The sequence below is a fragment of the Miniopterus schreibersii genome (assembly GCF_964146895.1).
Source record: "Miniopterus schreibersii genome assembly, chromosome: 1".
Lineage (NCBI taxonomy): Eukaryota > Metazoa > Chordata > Mammalia > Chiroptera > Miniopteridae > Miniopterus > Miniopterus schreibersii.
Genome location: NC_138101.1, coordinates 118,326,697 through 118,342,363, shown reverse-complemented (window position 1 = coordinate 118,342,363; position 15,667 = coordinate 118,326,697). Strand labels below are relative to the sequence as shown.

General features: G+C 41.0%; 1 protein-coding gene across 4 annotated transcripts in view; it reads right to left on the bottom strand.

Annotated features, from left to right (window-relative positions):
• ODAD2 (outer dynein arm docking complex subunit 2) overlaps positions 1-13,175 on the bottom strand; it is a 199,421-nt gene extending 186,246 nt beyond the window's left edge. The window contains exons 1-3 of one of the 4 annotated variants that reach the window (XM_081142034.1): positions 13,003-13,171; positions 12,359-12,504; positions 8,584-8,845 (exon numbers count right to left, since the gene is read on the bottom strand). In XM_081142034.1, coding sequence (XP_080998160.1) covers positions 8,584-8,807 — 224 coding nt within the window. In that variant the 5' untranslated portion in view covers positions 8,808-8,845; positions 12,359-12,504; positions 13,003-13,171. Of the gene's footprint in view, positions 1-8,583; positions 8,846-12,358; positions 12,505-13,002 lie in introns of those variants that run through there. The other 3 variants (XM_081142035.1, XM_081142036.1, XM_081142037.1) reach the window with 3 other exon arrangements.
• Between the last annotated feature and the right edge of the window lie 2,492 nt (positions 13,176-15,667).

Sequence of the window (15,667 nt, the reverse complement as noted above, 5' to 3'; positions counted from 1 at the left end):
AGTGTATAATTTTGTCCCAACTCACACACGTCACTGAGACAAAGCAGAGGAAAATTTGCAACTAAAATATTGCAATATTAAAGTAAATGTGATTAAACAATTATAGTTCTACCACAGAAAGAGAGAAAATAATAGGTAACATTTTTACAAAGTCATTCTGGATGCTCATCCAATTTATAAATTTCAAAGCTGGACTCTAAAGAATCAAAGCACCCCAGCTGTGTGTACCATGAACAGATGGTGATACCATTGAGTGGTGCCATCTGTCCTTAGTTTACAGTGGATTTGGGCTTCATTCTGAGGTGTTTCAGGAAGATTATTATTCTCATCCTGTCTTACAAGAACAAAAGCAATTGAAAATGGTAATAAAGAGGCCTATGATTTCCATTAAAATGAAAGTAGAGATCCCCCCTTAAACTGAATGTGGAGAGATGATGACAAGTGTTATTACAGGTTGAACAGCTGTACCCTGGGAATGATTCTAAAGGAAAAGAATGAATCATACAACATGTGCAAAGTGCTGTGCCTAAGTATTCAGTTAAAACCAACCTGCAAAAAAGGAAAGATGATAGTCAATGAAATGTAAAACTTTTTCAGTGTGTGACTCAAGGATCAGTTTCAATGTCAGATGCCAATAAGCCTAATGAAAAAGAAGGCTGATCAAACTTTTATGACTGCTCCAGAGAGCGCATTTGGAGATGCACAACATCAAATAAGAAGGGAGCCACAAGTATAAATATATTCCCATAAATATCTATAGAGATCAACAGAAGGGGGTAGCTTACCTACCTCAACCAACTTTCAGTGTAGATAGGAGGCCTGAGAGAAGTAGAGAAAGAAGTATCTGCCTTTATTCTAAAACATCCAAAGATATTCCTATTTACAGCTAAAATTTAGAGCAATCAACCTGAATAAGCAATGGAAGGACACCTGAATAGGAGTATTACATCCAAGGATTGAAAAAAGAAGCTACACAGGGACTGGTAAGAAGGGTGGAGCAAGGAGTATGATAAAGATGTAGATGTGAAAGCATTTGGCATTTTCCATTATTTGCAAAATCGCAGCTATATCCTTTACTTTCTTCAGAGCAATCTGTACCTATCTGGTTTTTATCAACCCACGTAGGAGTGTTTGCTTCAAATACAACAAGCACTGCCATCAGACCCTTATCACCCCAACATCAACCATATCATCCACAAAGGGCACAAACAGGTTCCAAGATGTCTGCAGAGTAGATGAAAGCAACACACACCTCTTCCCAGTGTCAAACCAGGTTTACAGCTAAAATTTAGAGCAATCAACCTGAATAAACAATGGAAGGAACCGGAATAGGAGTATTACATCCAAGGATTGAAAAAAGAAGCTATACAGAGTCTGGTAAGGGTAGAGACGCGAAGACGGCTGGTCCACTACACCCAAGAGCAGCAGTTGAGAAGCTGGAGAAATATCATGGCTGCAAAAGTTCCCCTGAGGAAAGTGGGGTAACAAGCCAACACCAGGACTCCCCAAACCAGGGCTGGGAAGAAAAGCCTGCATAGCATCTGGCAGCAAAAATAAGAGGGGACTTTGACCACTGGAAAGAGGAGGGAGTCTGCTTGAATCCTAGGTGCTCTCCTTAAAGGCCAAAGCACAGGGGCTTGCTCTTGGGCACTCACCTGGGGCTCAGGTGGAGGAAAGGAGACTCAGGGCACATGGAAGATATGAGTGGCATAGCTCCAGAGATCTGGAAGGTAGGCTACTGAGGTCCTGGTCCTGAGCCAACACCCCACACCACCCTCAGGCATTATCTCCCAGGGTTGAGCACTTCTATTCTTACAGCACCAGCTGGAAAAACTGCACTAACCCCTTCCTCCAAATACTGGCAACACCACCCTGCTAAGTTCAAGCCCAGCATAAAGGACGATTGGCTGCACCCAACAGGGACCTGAGGAGAAACTATAGATGGAGTCTCAGATGGTCATTGAATTGAGTGGCTTGGGAACAAGGTCCAATCTTTTTCCCCCTCCCTTAGGTTAGGCAGGCACCACCCCACCAAAGTCTCCCTTGTCAGGGTCTCTTGCAGTGTGCTGCAGAGCTAGAAGAAGGCAAGCAGCTGTCTCTCCAACTCCTGAGGGCCAGTGCCACCCTTAGGGAGGGCTGCTTGATCTGTTCCTCTAAGCGCCACTGGAACCATCCTGCTGGTGCAGCACAACTCAGAACTGGAACATTTGGTGCAACCTTCTTGGGGTCTCCCTTCAGAGTCTCTGGCACAGTACTGCTGAGCTAGGCGAAGGAGAGCAGCTAGCTCCCTTCTGGAGGGCCAAGGTCCCATGCCACCCCAATCAAAGGGTGATTTGATTTCCATTCCCAAATCCTGCTAGCCCCATCCTATTAAGCTAGCTCCCCTCCTAAAGGCCCATGAGGGGAAGAGAGTGCAACTCAGAACTGGAACACTTGACTCAACCCCCCTCGGAATTCTCAGTCAGGGTCTCTGGCAGTGCACTGCAGAGAAAAAAGGAGGCAAGCAGCTCTCTCCCCTCCTAAGGGCCAGCGCCACCCCAAGCAGAACACTGCTCTGATCTGTTCCTTCAAATCCTGCTGGAGGTGGGAAGCAGGAAAAGCCCTGCTGGCCCCATCCTGCTAGGCTCAGTTTTGAAGGGGAAGTAGACACTTCATCCCTTTCACAGAATATACATTCTTCTCACGGGTATATGGAATGTTCTCAAAGACAGACCACATGTTAGGACACAAAATAAGTTTTAACAAATTCAAGAAGGTGTCATATCAAGCACCTTCTCAAATCACAATGGCATGAAACTAGAAATCAACCACAATGAAAAAACTCAAAAACATTCACACAAATAGAGGCTAAATAGCATGTTATTAAACAATGAATGGGTTACCAAGGAGATCAAGGAAGAAATAAAAAATCATCTGGAAACAAATGAAAATAAACACACAACAACCCAAAATCTATGGACACAGCGAAAGCAGTCTTGAGAGGGAAGATCTAGCATTACAGGCCTACCCCAAAAAGCAAGAAAAAGCTCAAGTAAATAATCTAACTCTATACCTGAAAGAATAATAGAAAGAACAACAGGAAAAGCCCAGAGTAAGTAGAAGGAAGGAAATAATAAAGATCAGAGAAGAAATTAATGACACAGAAACTTAAAAAACAATATAAAAGATCAATGAAACCAAGAGCTGGTTCTTTGAAAACGTAAACAAGATTGATCAACCTTTAACCAGACTTACCAAGGAACAAAGAGAGAGGACGCAAATAAATAAAATCAGAAATGAAAGAGTCGAGGTAATAACTGACACCACAGAAATACAAATGATTGTAATAAAATATTACGATCAACTATATGCTAACAAATGGGACAGCTTGGGCGACAAGGACAAATTCTTAGAATGCAATCGGGAAGAATAAGAAAACCTGAATAGCCTGGCCAGGCATGGCTCAGTGGTTGAGCATTGACCTAGGATCCAGGAGATAGCGGTTCGATTCCCAGTCAGGGCACATGCCCGGGTTGCGGGCTCGATCCCCAGTCTGGAGCGTGCAGGAGGCAGCACCCATTACGAGAGTCAATCAATGACTTTCTCATCATTGATGTTTCTATATATCTCTCTCCCTCTTCCTTCCTTTCTCTGAAATCAATAAAGACATATTTTTTAAAAAAAAGAAAACCTGAATAGACCAATAACAACTAATGACACTGAAGCAGTAATAAAATAAAATAAAAACTCCCAAAAAACAAAAGCCCTGGACTGGAATGCTTCACAGGTAAACTTTACCAAACAAAGAAGAACTAACAAACACCTATCCTCCTCAAACTATTCCAAAATATTCAAAAGGAGGGGAGACTTCCAAGCACTTTTTATGAGGCCAGCATTACCCTAATTCCAAAACCAGATAAAGACATTACAAAGAAAGAAAATTATAGGCCAATATCCCTGATGCACATAGATACTAAAATCCTCAACAAAATACTAGCAAATCAGCCCTGGCCAGTGGTTAGAGCAGCAGCCATGAACCAAAGAGTCACTGGTTCCATTCCCAGTAAAGGGCACAAACCTCAGTTGCAGGTTCCCTTCCCCAAGTTCCCTGTCCCCGGTTGCGGGGCGGGGCACTTGTGGGAGGCAACCAATCAATGTGTCTCTCTCACTACGATGTTACTCTCTTCCCCCCCTTCCTACTCTCTAATATATATACACATGTATGTATATGTGTGTGTGTGTGTGTGTGTGTGTGTATATATATATATATATATATATATATATGTTTATATATATCAGCAAATCAGATCCATCAAATATATTAAAAGATCATACACCATAATCAAGTGGGATTTATTCCGGGGATGTAAGGCTGGTACAATATTTGCAAATCATTAAATGTGCTACATCACATAAACAAAATAAAAGATAACAATTACATGATCCTATTAACAAATGCAGAAAAAGCATTGCATTGGATAAAATCCAGCACCCATTTACGATTAAAAATTCTTTCCAAACTGGTAATAAAGGGACCATACGTCAACATAATAAAGGCCATAGATGAAAAACCTAGAGCCAATATTATACTCGATGGGCAAAAACTAAAATGTTTGCCTTAAGATCAGGAACAAGACAGGGATGTTCATTTTCACCACTCTTATTTGACATAGTACTGATTGTCCTAGCCACAGCAATCAGAAAAGAAAAAATAAAAGGCATCCAAATTGGAAAGGACAAAGTGAAACTGTCATTATTCACAGATGACATGACAGTTTATATAGAAAACTGCAAAGACTCCACCAAAAAGATACTAGATATAATAAACGAATTTGGAAAAGTAGCAGGAAATAAAATCAATATCCAGAAATCAATGGCATTTCTATACAGCAATAATGAACTATCAGAAAGAGAAACTAATAAAAACAATCCCATATACTATTGCAACAAAAATAAGGTACCTAGTAATACATTTCACCAAGGAGGTAAAAGACTTGTACTCAGAAAATTATAGGACATTGAAGAAAGAAATTGAGGAGGACACAAATAAGTGGAAGCAATTCATGGATTGGAAGAATTAACATCATTAAAATGTCCATACTACCCAAAACAATCTATAGATTCAACACAATCGCTACTAAAATACCAATGGCATATTTCACAGATCTAGAACAAATATTCCAAAAATTTATTTGGAACCAAAAATGACCCTAAATAGCCTCAGCAGTCCTGAGAAAGAACAAAGTCGGAAGGATCACAGTATCAGATACCAAACTATACTATAAGCCCATTGTAATCAAAACAGCCTGGTACTGACATAAAAACAGGCATATTGCCTGGCCCAGCATGGTTCACCGGTTGAGTATCAACCTAGGATCCAAGAGACTGCGGTTCAATTCCTGGTCGGGGCACGTGCCCGGGTTGTGGGCTTGATCCTCATTCGGGGGCATGCAGGAGGCAACCGATCAGTCACAACTCTCTCATCATTGATGTTTCTCTCTCTCTCTCTCCCTCTCCCTTCTTCCCTCTGAAATCAATAAAAATATATTTAAAAACAAAAAACAGGCATATTGATCAATGGAACAGCACAAAGAGCTTGACAAAGGAGGCAACAGTATATAATGGAGCAAAGACAGTCTATTCAATAAATGGTGCTGAGAAAATTGGACAGGCACATGCAAAAAAATGAAATGGGACCACCAACTTATACTATACACAAGAGTAAACTCAAAATGGATAAAACATTTAAATGTAAGTCTCGAAGCCATAAAAATTCTGGAAGAAGACATAGGCAGTAAAATCTCAGACATCTCTCAAAGCAATATTTTTGCCAATATATCTCTTAGGGCAAGGGGGGAAAAATAAACAAATGGGACTACATCAAAATAAAAAGCTTCTTCACAGCAAAAGAAACCATCAACAAAATGAAAAGGGAATCCACTATATGGCAGAACATATTCACTAGTGACACATCTAATGAGGGGTTAATTTCCAAAATATATAAAGAACTTATCCAACTCAACACCAGAAAGACAAACAATCCAGCAAAGGACCTGACTAGACACTTCTCCAAGGAGGACACACAGATGGCCAACAGACATATGAAAAAATGCTCAAGGTCACTAACCATCAGAGAGATGCGAATTAAAACAACAATGAGGTATCACCTCACACCCACCAGAATGGCCACCATCAAGTGCTGTAGAGGATGTGGAGAAGGGGAAATCCTAGTGCAGTGTTGGTGAGAATGCAGACTGGTGCAGTCACTATGGAAAACTGTTTGAAGATAGCTCCAAAAATTAAATATGGAACTGCTGTTTGACTCAGCAAGTTCACTTCTGGGAATATATCCTAAGAATCCCAAAACACCAATCAGAAAGAATATGTACACCCCTATGTTCACAGCAGCATTATTTACAATAGCCAAGATCCGGAAACAGCCCAAGTGCCCATCAGTAGATGAGTGGGTAAAAAAGCTGTGGTACAGCCCTCGCTGGTGTGACTCAGTGGTTAGTGTCGGCCTGTGCACTGAAGGGTCACTGGTGCAGTACCCGTGAAGGGCAGGTACCTGGGTTGCAGGTTCACTCCCTGCCCCCTGGTCGGGCATGTGGGGTGGGGGTTGCAAACAGTAGATGTGTCTCTCTCACATCAACCTCTCTCTCTCCTCCCCCTCCTCCCTTCCTCCCTTCCACTCTCTCTGAAAAGCAATGGAAAAAATATCCTCAGTGAGGATTAAAAAAAAAAAAAAAAGGCTGCAATACATTCAAACAATGGAATTCTACTGGACTGTAAAAAGGAAGGAACTCTTACCTTTTGCAACAGCATGGGTGTACCTGGAGATTATTACGCTAAGTGAAATAAGCCAGTCAGAGAAAGACAAATACCATATGATCTCACTTATATGTGGAACCTAATGAACAAAATAAACTGACAAACAAAATAGAACCAGAGTCATGGATACATGGTACAGACTGACAAATGTCAGAGGGGAGGTGGGTGGGGCCGATAGGATGAAAGCAAGTGAAGGGAATAGCTAAAGAACATATATATACAGCCCATGGACACAGGCAACAACATTGTTTAGACCAGGGGGAGGGGAGGGTGGGTCTAGGTGGAGGGGGACAAAAGGGGGGAAAATGGAATACATCTGTAATAATGTCAGCAATATAAGCAATAATAATAATAAAGGTCACAAATAAGTTTGAAGGATAGAAAATTTGGATCAAGGAAAAGTTGCACAGTAAATTTGACACGGGAAGACAATCAAGAGGTAGTTAGTTCAAAATATACATGGTGTCAAAACATCAAAACATCCTACTTAAGAGGGAACGCTGTACATAAAGACTGTGTGCACAGATATATAAAGCAAAAGGGAATTAGACAAGGGTAGAGAAGTAGAAATAGTGGTACATTCAAGGTGTGTAATAAGCCCACTTGACAAGGCCTCAGATGTGGTCATGTTTGTACTTGGAACATAAAATTAGTGCAGGGGCAAGATACAAAGATAATCTTGATGCTCTTCTGACATCTGCTTTAAATCTATCTTTGTACTAAGTCATTCATGTTTGTAATTGGTTTTGCAGATAAGCTCATATTTCAAAGGTTAAGAAAAAGAGAATGTGTGATACTACACTGAACTTAGATGGGAGCAACAAAGAACAACAAGCACCTTGGGAAAAAGTGACCACAGGCAAAGTTAGAAATAAAATACAATTAAATATATATATTTTTTTAAAAATTCAGAGAAGGTAGAACATATCAGAACTAAAGAGCTCTTGAAGTGCAGTTCAAGAATGGTTTAACAGTTCTAAAAATAAAATTCTGAGTTTATTCTCTACAAATAACCCCAAAGGAAAAAAATGGAAAAGGTATCTATAGAAAGTTTTGGCTAGTTAGGGAACTGTTCTTGACATGTCATATTTTAGAAAGTTCGTATGTCAGAATGCCTGACATGGAAAATAAACTGAGGCTGACCAAAACAAACAAACAAAATACATATAAATTTATATATATTTATCATAGATAATTATAATTTATAGTTGTATAATATATAGACATTTATATAAATTATATAATATATAATATTCATATAAATTACACACATTTATATAAGGTTTATATATTAGCTATGTTCAAACGAGATAAATTGACAGCTTTTACTGGGTAAAGTGGAAGTAGGATTTTCTTTTTTTAATCTCAGATTTGGGAGGTTTTCATTTGAGGGCAATGTTTATTGTTAAGAGCCCTTATATTTAACAAAATTTGCCATTCTACCTCTGTCACCCCAGAAACTGCCTACTGGTGTCTGGCAGGCAATATGGGTGAGTGGGAAGGCCAGACATCAAACAATAGCTAATGTTGGGAGCATGGTGACCTGGAGAATACATCTGCTTATCAAAAGAAATTCAAATTCAAATAGAAAATTAGTGTGTTGGCCAAAAAAAATATCCTCAGATTTCACCTGAGTGCCTCCAGTTTGCAATCCCTGGGTTATAAGATTTCTGAGATTCATAGATGTTAAATGACTTGCGCAAAATCCATAATCAATTCATAAAAATGCATACAAGGAAGATATTCAATTCTAGAAGCAATTAACTGGCTTACCTGACAATATAATCTGATTCAAATGCAGAGGGCTCCAAATCTGTCCTCCATTCAAGAGGCTCTACAAAAACATATTTTGCCTCTTGGGGATGTTTATAGATAAAACTCTCCACAAATGTAATAATTTCTTTCAATATCACTTCATTTAGAGGGGTAATTTCCAGGGTTCTGGTTCCATATCCAGCATCAGTCCACTGCACTGATCTTGTCAGAGCCACACCCATGAATTCAACAGTACTCAGAGCTGAGATTAGCACACACACTATATCAGAGTAGAAAGAGTTAGAAAGAGAAAACAGCATCTACCTTTTCACTGGAAATTTTTTCATTTTCATTATTTTAAGCTAGTACTACCCAAAACACATTCAGCTTATTCATCTTACAGGTTGATTTTTTAATTAACTAATTGCTCGATTTAATAAAAAAGTTAATTTTCACCGAACCAGCTTTAAGTAAAACTGACTAGTACTTAAGAATTTTCCAATCTCTGTCTGCGCTGAAGTGAATACTTCTTTCTCATTTCCCTGGGCCCAAATGGAAACAGAAAACTCCAAAGTGGAAAAAAAAAGAATTGGCCTTTGATTTGCAGCTCTGCTGGGGCTGAAGGTAAAGTTAGCAATGCTCTTTTGAGCTGGGCTACACACTGTTTAGAATTATTCAATTAATTCTGCTATCCTGACTTTCTTATAGTCATTACATCTGCATCAGTACAATGATGACTGATGAACATGACTCTGGACGCTCTGAGAGTCCCCCAAGTGCCTTCTGAATTAATAAGAAATAGAATAAGAACATTACTGTGAAATATAATTTTAATTTTCTCTGAAAATTGGTATACCACACATTCACCCCATAAACCAGATTATTTGAACAATCCAAACACTGTACTCTCTGTCCAAATTTCCTGCCCAGAATATTTTATTGTAATTTATAACTTTCTTATGAGCAAATATGAGAGATGTAAGAACAAAAGAGAATCTTTTTAGGCTGTTTATCAAAATTGGTTACCAAAACAGTTAAGCATTAAAATTTAAAACAGAAATTCAAATGAAATAAATTTCATTTTGGCTAAATTTATCTTTAAAAGAATATTTTTAGAAAGATATCATTATCTGTAACATTAAATAAGAACCAACTTAGAAAACAAGTTCTGACATTAACTCATAATGGGTATATATAATATATATTAATAAAAATATATATTTTCAGACAATCTATACTGGCTTGTTTCTCCATTTGTAATAACATGAATCATTAAAATCTTCCAAAATATTAGAAGAATGGTTATAAAGTTAAATATAGAATATAATTAGCATTTCCCCCCACCATTATTACAAAAGCACAGACACAGCAAGATTCTACAGAAATGACTTGGGGATTTTACTTTCTGTATTGTAGTAAATCTTGAAATCCAGTGACAGGGACATTTAGATCGGTGGTTCTCATGGGGCAGTACTGCCTGCTGAGTAGCAGTACAGAGTATTGTACAAACAGTTCACCACCTAAAGGAGTGGAAGGGGACATCACTGGCATTTAGCGATGAGAGTCAAGAATGCCAAATGTCCTGCAATGTGCAAAACAGTCCCCCAGATGGTAGAATTCTGATGCAATCATAAAGTATTTTCTCACAGTTTTAATATACACTGGATTTTCCAGGATTGCAACTATCATATAAATCAAAGGAAGTTTGTATGTACTTCATGTTATATGGAACTTTACCAAGAACTCAGCATTTTGGAAAATCACACCATTGATGGCTACACTAGTAACACAATTAAGTTTCAAAGACATGTCTGCATCAGTTTGCACTTAGAGCTACTGCATTGACAGTAATTCTATGTAAGGCTGGAGCATCTGACTACTTCATTATTTATTTATGCCAATATTTCATTACAATTATTAATTTTGTTAATCCTCCTGAGAGGATATTTTTTTCCATTGATTTTTATAGAGAGTGGAAGGGAGGGAGGAAGGTGGGGAGGAAGAGAGAGAGAAACATCGATGTGAGAGAGACACATCGATTGGTTGTCTCCCACACACACCCCAACTAGGGTGGCAATCAAACCTGCAACCCAGGTACTGGCCCTTGACCCCGAGCCCCCTTGATGCATCGGCTGATGCTCTAACCACTGAACCAGACTGGTCAAGGCTCATTACAATTATTTTTCTTTTAATTTTCTTTTATTTTACAATTAGGGTACTATGGATATTTAAAACTATGCACATATGTAGGATTATCATCTATAATTCTGATTTCAGAATAGCAAAGCAGGCATTATATTTGCTCTGAAAACTGAGCATTGCATCAGATAGGGTTCAGACTTATATAAAATGTAACTATGTATATATTTATGTACATGTATATATAAAAGTGCTAGTAAAATAAAATGTATACAATTAGGGCACTAATTTGTTTTTGTGCATTTGCTTTAGTATTCCAGGGTGTTGCTTCTATTGGTAGATTTCGAACACAGAGGCATGAACTGATGTGAATGTATGACACTCTTGTGTTTCCCAGTATTGTGAGAATCAGTACAAACTAAGAATAAGTGCAAACAGGTTTATCTTATACAGAAAGGCATAGGTGTACAGTTCAGTTTGTTTTCCATCTAAACTTGTTTTAGTGATCTTATAAAGGTATAGTTTGTGCATCATTTCCTTCTTGTACATTTTTCAAGAAAAATGTGAAATTAGATTGCATAAGGCTGTGGCAGTCAACATACCATATAGCAACTCCCTGGAAGACACCTAAAGAACTAAGAAATGCAAAAAGGTCTTCTTTTTATCACAATAAATTTTTATAGAAATTTAAGTGTATCATATTTGAATCTCTTTAAATTGTTTTTTCTGAATCTAGTAAACCGGGAGCTGCAACAACGGACAGGCTTGATTGGAGAAGGTTCATTAGCTAAGGCCTAAGAAAATCTCAGGGCGGCTATGGCTATCCTAAAGAAGAGGTCATGTATAAAAGGGCTTTAAAAAAAGAGAAGTGCTTTGCAGACCTAACTGAATGAGTTTTTAAAAGAAAACAGGGTAATGTGTTTTTACATCTTAAGTATGAGAAATTTCTGATGGCTTCTTAATTTAACAAGAGAACCAAACTATAGCACTTATTCAACTAATCCCAGTGGTGTTCAAAAATGGTGGGTCAGTATAACTTAGCAAAAATACAAAAACTAACACTTTTTATCAAGACAGGCTGCCACCCAGTTACTACCCATTGCCAGTCCATGCTTCTTTTGGTCTAAGCACCATGGTTAAAATGAATGCATGTGAATACATAGTACAGATCTTTGAATTAAAGTAAGGTGTTAAAGAAGTTTAACAATTAAAAGGACAAAAGTTTGCCTGGGGGCGGGGGGGTGGGGGGGGGGGGGTGGTCAGCGGTTGAGCCTAGACCTAGGATCCAAGCGATGGGGGTTGGATTCCTGGTCAGGGCACATGCCTGGGTTGCGCGCTCAATCCCCAGTCCCGGGATGCAGGAGGCCACCGATCAATGACTCTTTCATCACTGATGTTTCTATCTCTCTCTCCCTCTCCTTTCCTCTCTCTGAAATCAATAAAGATACATTTAAAAAAAAAAAAATCTTTAAAAAAGTAAATAAATAAAAAAGGACAAAAGTTTCTGTGCGTGTATTTCCATAAATTGTAAAAACACTTTGCACTCATTTTCTCTACTAATCTATGTAACAGAATTTGCTTTCCTAAGGGTGAGTTACAAGTTTCCAGTATCATTAATAAAATGAAACCCACTCATGTGTAATTTCTATAATACCTGAGCAGAAGCAAAACCGAATTCTTTATGAGGCTACGGGAACGTAAGCATCCGCTGAGATCTAGAAATGTGGACGGTAACATCAACATCGACTGGGATTCAGTGCACAGACCCGCATTCTGAATGATAAAGCTATTCAGTGAGACCTACAGAAAAGTTACAGTTTCAGAACTGATGCGAAAGGCGTACGAGCTGGAAGGTAGGTGCCCCCGGCTGAGGGGTGCGGGGGACGGGCGGGAAGGGGCAGGCAAGAAGACAGTGCAGAGAGGAGGGGGAGGAACGCCGCAAGGGCCGAGGAGAAAGGCGAAGGCGGCCAGAGAGGCTGGAAAACGGCGGGACGCGCAGGGAGCGGACAAGGAGAGGGGGCTGCAGGCAGAGGCAGCAGGAGGTCCCCAGGCCCGGGCAAAGCCTGGTGTCGCGGGGAGGCCGGGGCGGGATGAGGGTGAGAGTGAGAAGGGGAGGGGAGGCGCTCCGGCGTAGGAGAGAAGGAGAAGCCGGCTAGAGAGACTCAAGCGGGGCCAGTGAGCGCCCCCCTTTTCTCGAACCACGCGGATGGCTGCAATGACTCCAGCGCGGGCCGCAGAGCCGGGTCCCCGGGAGCGGGGGCTTCAGGCGGCCGCCCGGCGTCGGAGCCCCGCACTCACCTGCAGCTCCCGGCTCCGCGCCCGCCCGGCTAGTGCGCGCCGCAGGTTGCTAGGACGCGAGGGGCGCTGCGGGAGCCCCGCCTGCGCGCAGAGCGTGGCCGCCCCGCGGCGAAAAGCTTAGAGCCCGCCCCCGGCCCCGCCGCGCGGACTCCACCGCGGCCCCGGGCCTGGGCGACCCCGCGCTCCGCCCCGCCCCGCCCCGCCCCGCCCGGGGGCTGCAGCCCGCTGCTCCCACCCCAGCCTCTCCCGGGCCACAGTGTTTTTCTGCCTCCTTCCTGGCGAACTCTCCCCCACTCACTTCACCGGGTGGGGTACGGTTACCTTAATTAAGGTCAGCAGCAGTTAGGGGGGTTAGCAGCGACTTAACAATACAACAGACAAAAAGAGAAAATCTTTGTTAGAAACGGCGGTTTGTGTGCCTCCCCAGACTTCCAGACAGGTGTTCTGTGGTGATATACGTAAATCTTCACCGAGTTCTCAGAAATAGCATAGGGCCTCTCACAGGATATTTGAGGCTTAAGTGTTTCTCTCCAAAAGCAAATGTGGTAGACTAATACTGGAAACGCACAGGCTGCTCTCTTCAGTAGCCTAGTTGAGAGAACTGGAATGAAATGAGAACATTTCTCAATGTTTTTAGTGCCTTTTACCTTTGTCCATTAAGAAAATCCTTGACCGCACCAGTACACACTCCAGCAAGAGTCTCAGCTCTGTAAAACCAGCAGGGGCCGAAGGACTGGGGAAACTATATTGGGGAAGGGGGGGAGGGAGAATGAGCCATATACTATCAAGTGGGTGGGGGTGCTTAGTGTTTAGGGACCAGCGCTGGATAATTTAGGGTGGTAGAACTAGAACTGGTTTCTTTCCCTAAAGCTGAAGAGGCAGGTGTGTAATGATGTTAGGGCCTTCATTACATGCCAGGATATTGTACTGCCCTGGCTCAGAAACAGAGCCTCTCTGCAGACATGTAGAGAAATGAGATTGAGATATTTGGCCTTTGTTTTGGGTTCTTTTCTCCCCTTTTTGAGAGTATGAAAGTTGCTGGAGTGAATCACTTTGCCTAAAGGGGCCTCTACCTCCAAAGAAGCCTAGAGTTGCAACAAATCAGAAAGGAAGATTATGTGCCAATAGATATATAATCTGAATTCAAAAAATTGGTAGATTACTCTGAGAAAACCTCAGCATCATATCTATAGAGCTGATATAGGTCACGAACTGGCAAGGTTTTGGAGTCCACCCTTCAGAGGTGGTTCAGGAGCAGTCCTAGAAGCAGGGAAACTCTGGGTACTTTATTTCACTGGTTTTAATCACCTGTATAATATGAGAGCATTACTGGACCCAGAGATCTACAAATTTGAGAACCATTGACTTTGGTTTGCAAAGCTGGAAAAAGCCAGAGCCCACCAAGATCTGAGCATCTGTGTCCTCATTTACAGGCACACCTTGTTTTACTATACTTTGCTTTATTGCACTTTACAGATGTTGCATTTTTTACTAATTGAAGGCAAAAAGATTATGACTCTCTTTATTGCGATGGTCTGGAACAGAAACTGCAATATCTCTGAGGTATGCCTGTACCAAATTTATGCTGAGTTTCGTAACCTACCCTTGCTTCATCTGATGGCAAAATTTGAATTTATTAACCTGAGATTTTTCCAAGAATAAAAAAGCATGTAATAATATTTAAATTTGTAGAATTCCCATCTGGCTTATTCCAGCTTTTCCTTGCCATTTTGGAGCACTCTCAGCTTAAGTGACTACCTCCCACAGAGGTAGTCACTCCCAGCAGGACCTATCTTGGCTAGTCTGTCTTATTGCCTGTCTCCTACACTGCAGTGAGCTCCAAGAAATAGGGACCTCCTCTGTCTCTTTCAAGTCTAGAAGAGTGACTGACACAAGGAAGGAGCAAAATTGATTAGTCATCTGTTCAAAGATGGCTTCCTACCTGACATTCTTTATTGAGCCAGACACCAGAAAGGTGAGGCCCACATTTCCTTGTACGCAGTTGATAGAGCCAGTTTGATGATTCTAAGTGGCAGTGTTCTGGAAAAGAGCGTTCAACACTGAGAGCACACCTAGGAGTTTGCAGAGGCCTTTCCCAGCACTGTCTGCAGCTAGAGCATAGGCATGTGACCCAGTTCTTCCAGTGGAACTTTAGAGAATGTACCAAGGGCTTCTTGGAAAGACTTGAAAGTTTTGGGCCCATCTGTACAACTTTATGTCAGTTAAATATGCTCTCTCTACCACCCACCTTGACTCAGGCCAACTCCTCTGGTGCATGGTAGAGTTCAGGCACAGATTCTGTGTATTAGTCTGATAGGGCTGCCATAACCAGGTACCACAGACTAGGCAGCTTAAACAACAAAAATGTATTTCTCCCAGTTATGGAGGCTAGAAGTCTAAAATCAAGGTGGTTCATTCAGAGGGCTGTGAGGGAAGGATCTCTTCTAGGCTTTTCTCCTTGGCTTTCTGATGGCCATCTTCATAGTCACATGACATTCTCCCTGTCATGTGTGCAAATTTCCCCCTTTTCTAAGGACATCAGTCATATTGGATTAGGGCCCACCCTAATTAACTCATTTTAACTCGATTGCCTCTATAAAACCGTATCTCCTATAAGGTTGCATTTTGAGGTACTGGGACTTCAGCATATGAATTTTCCGGGGGG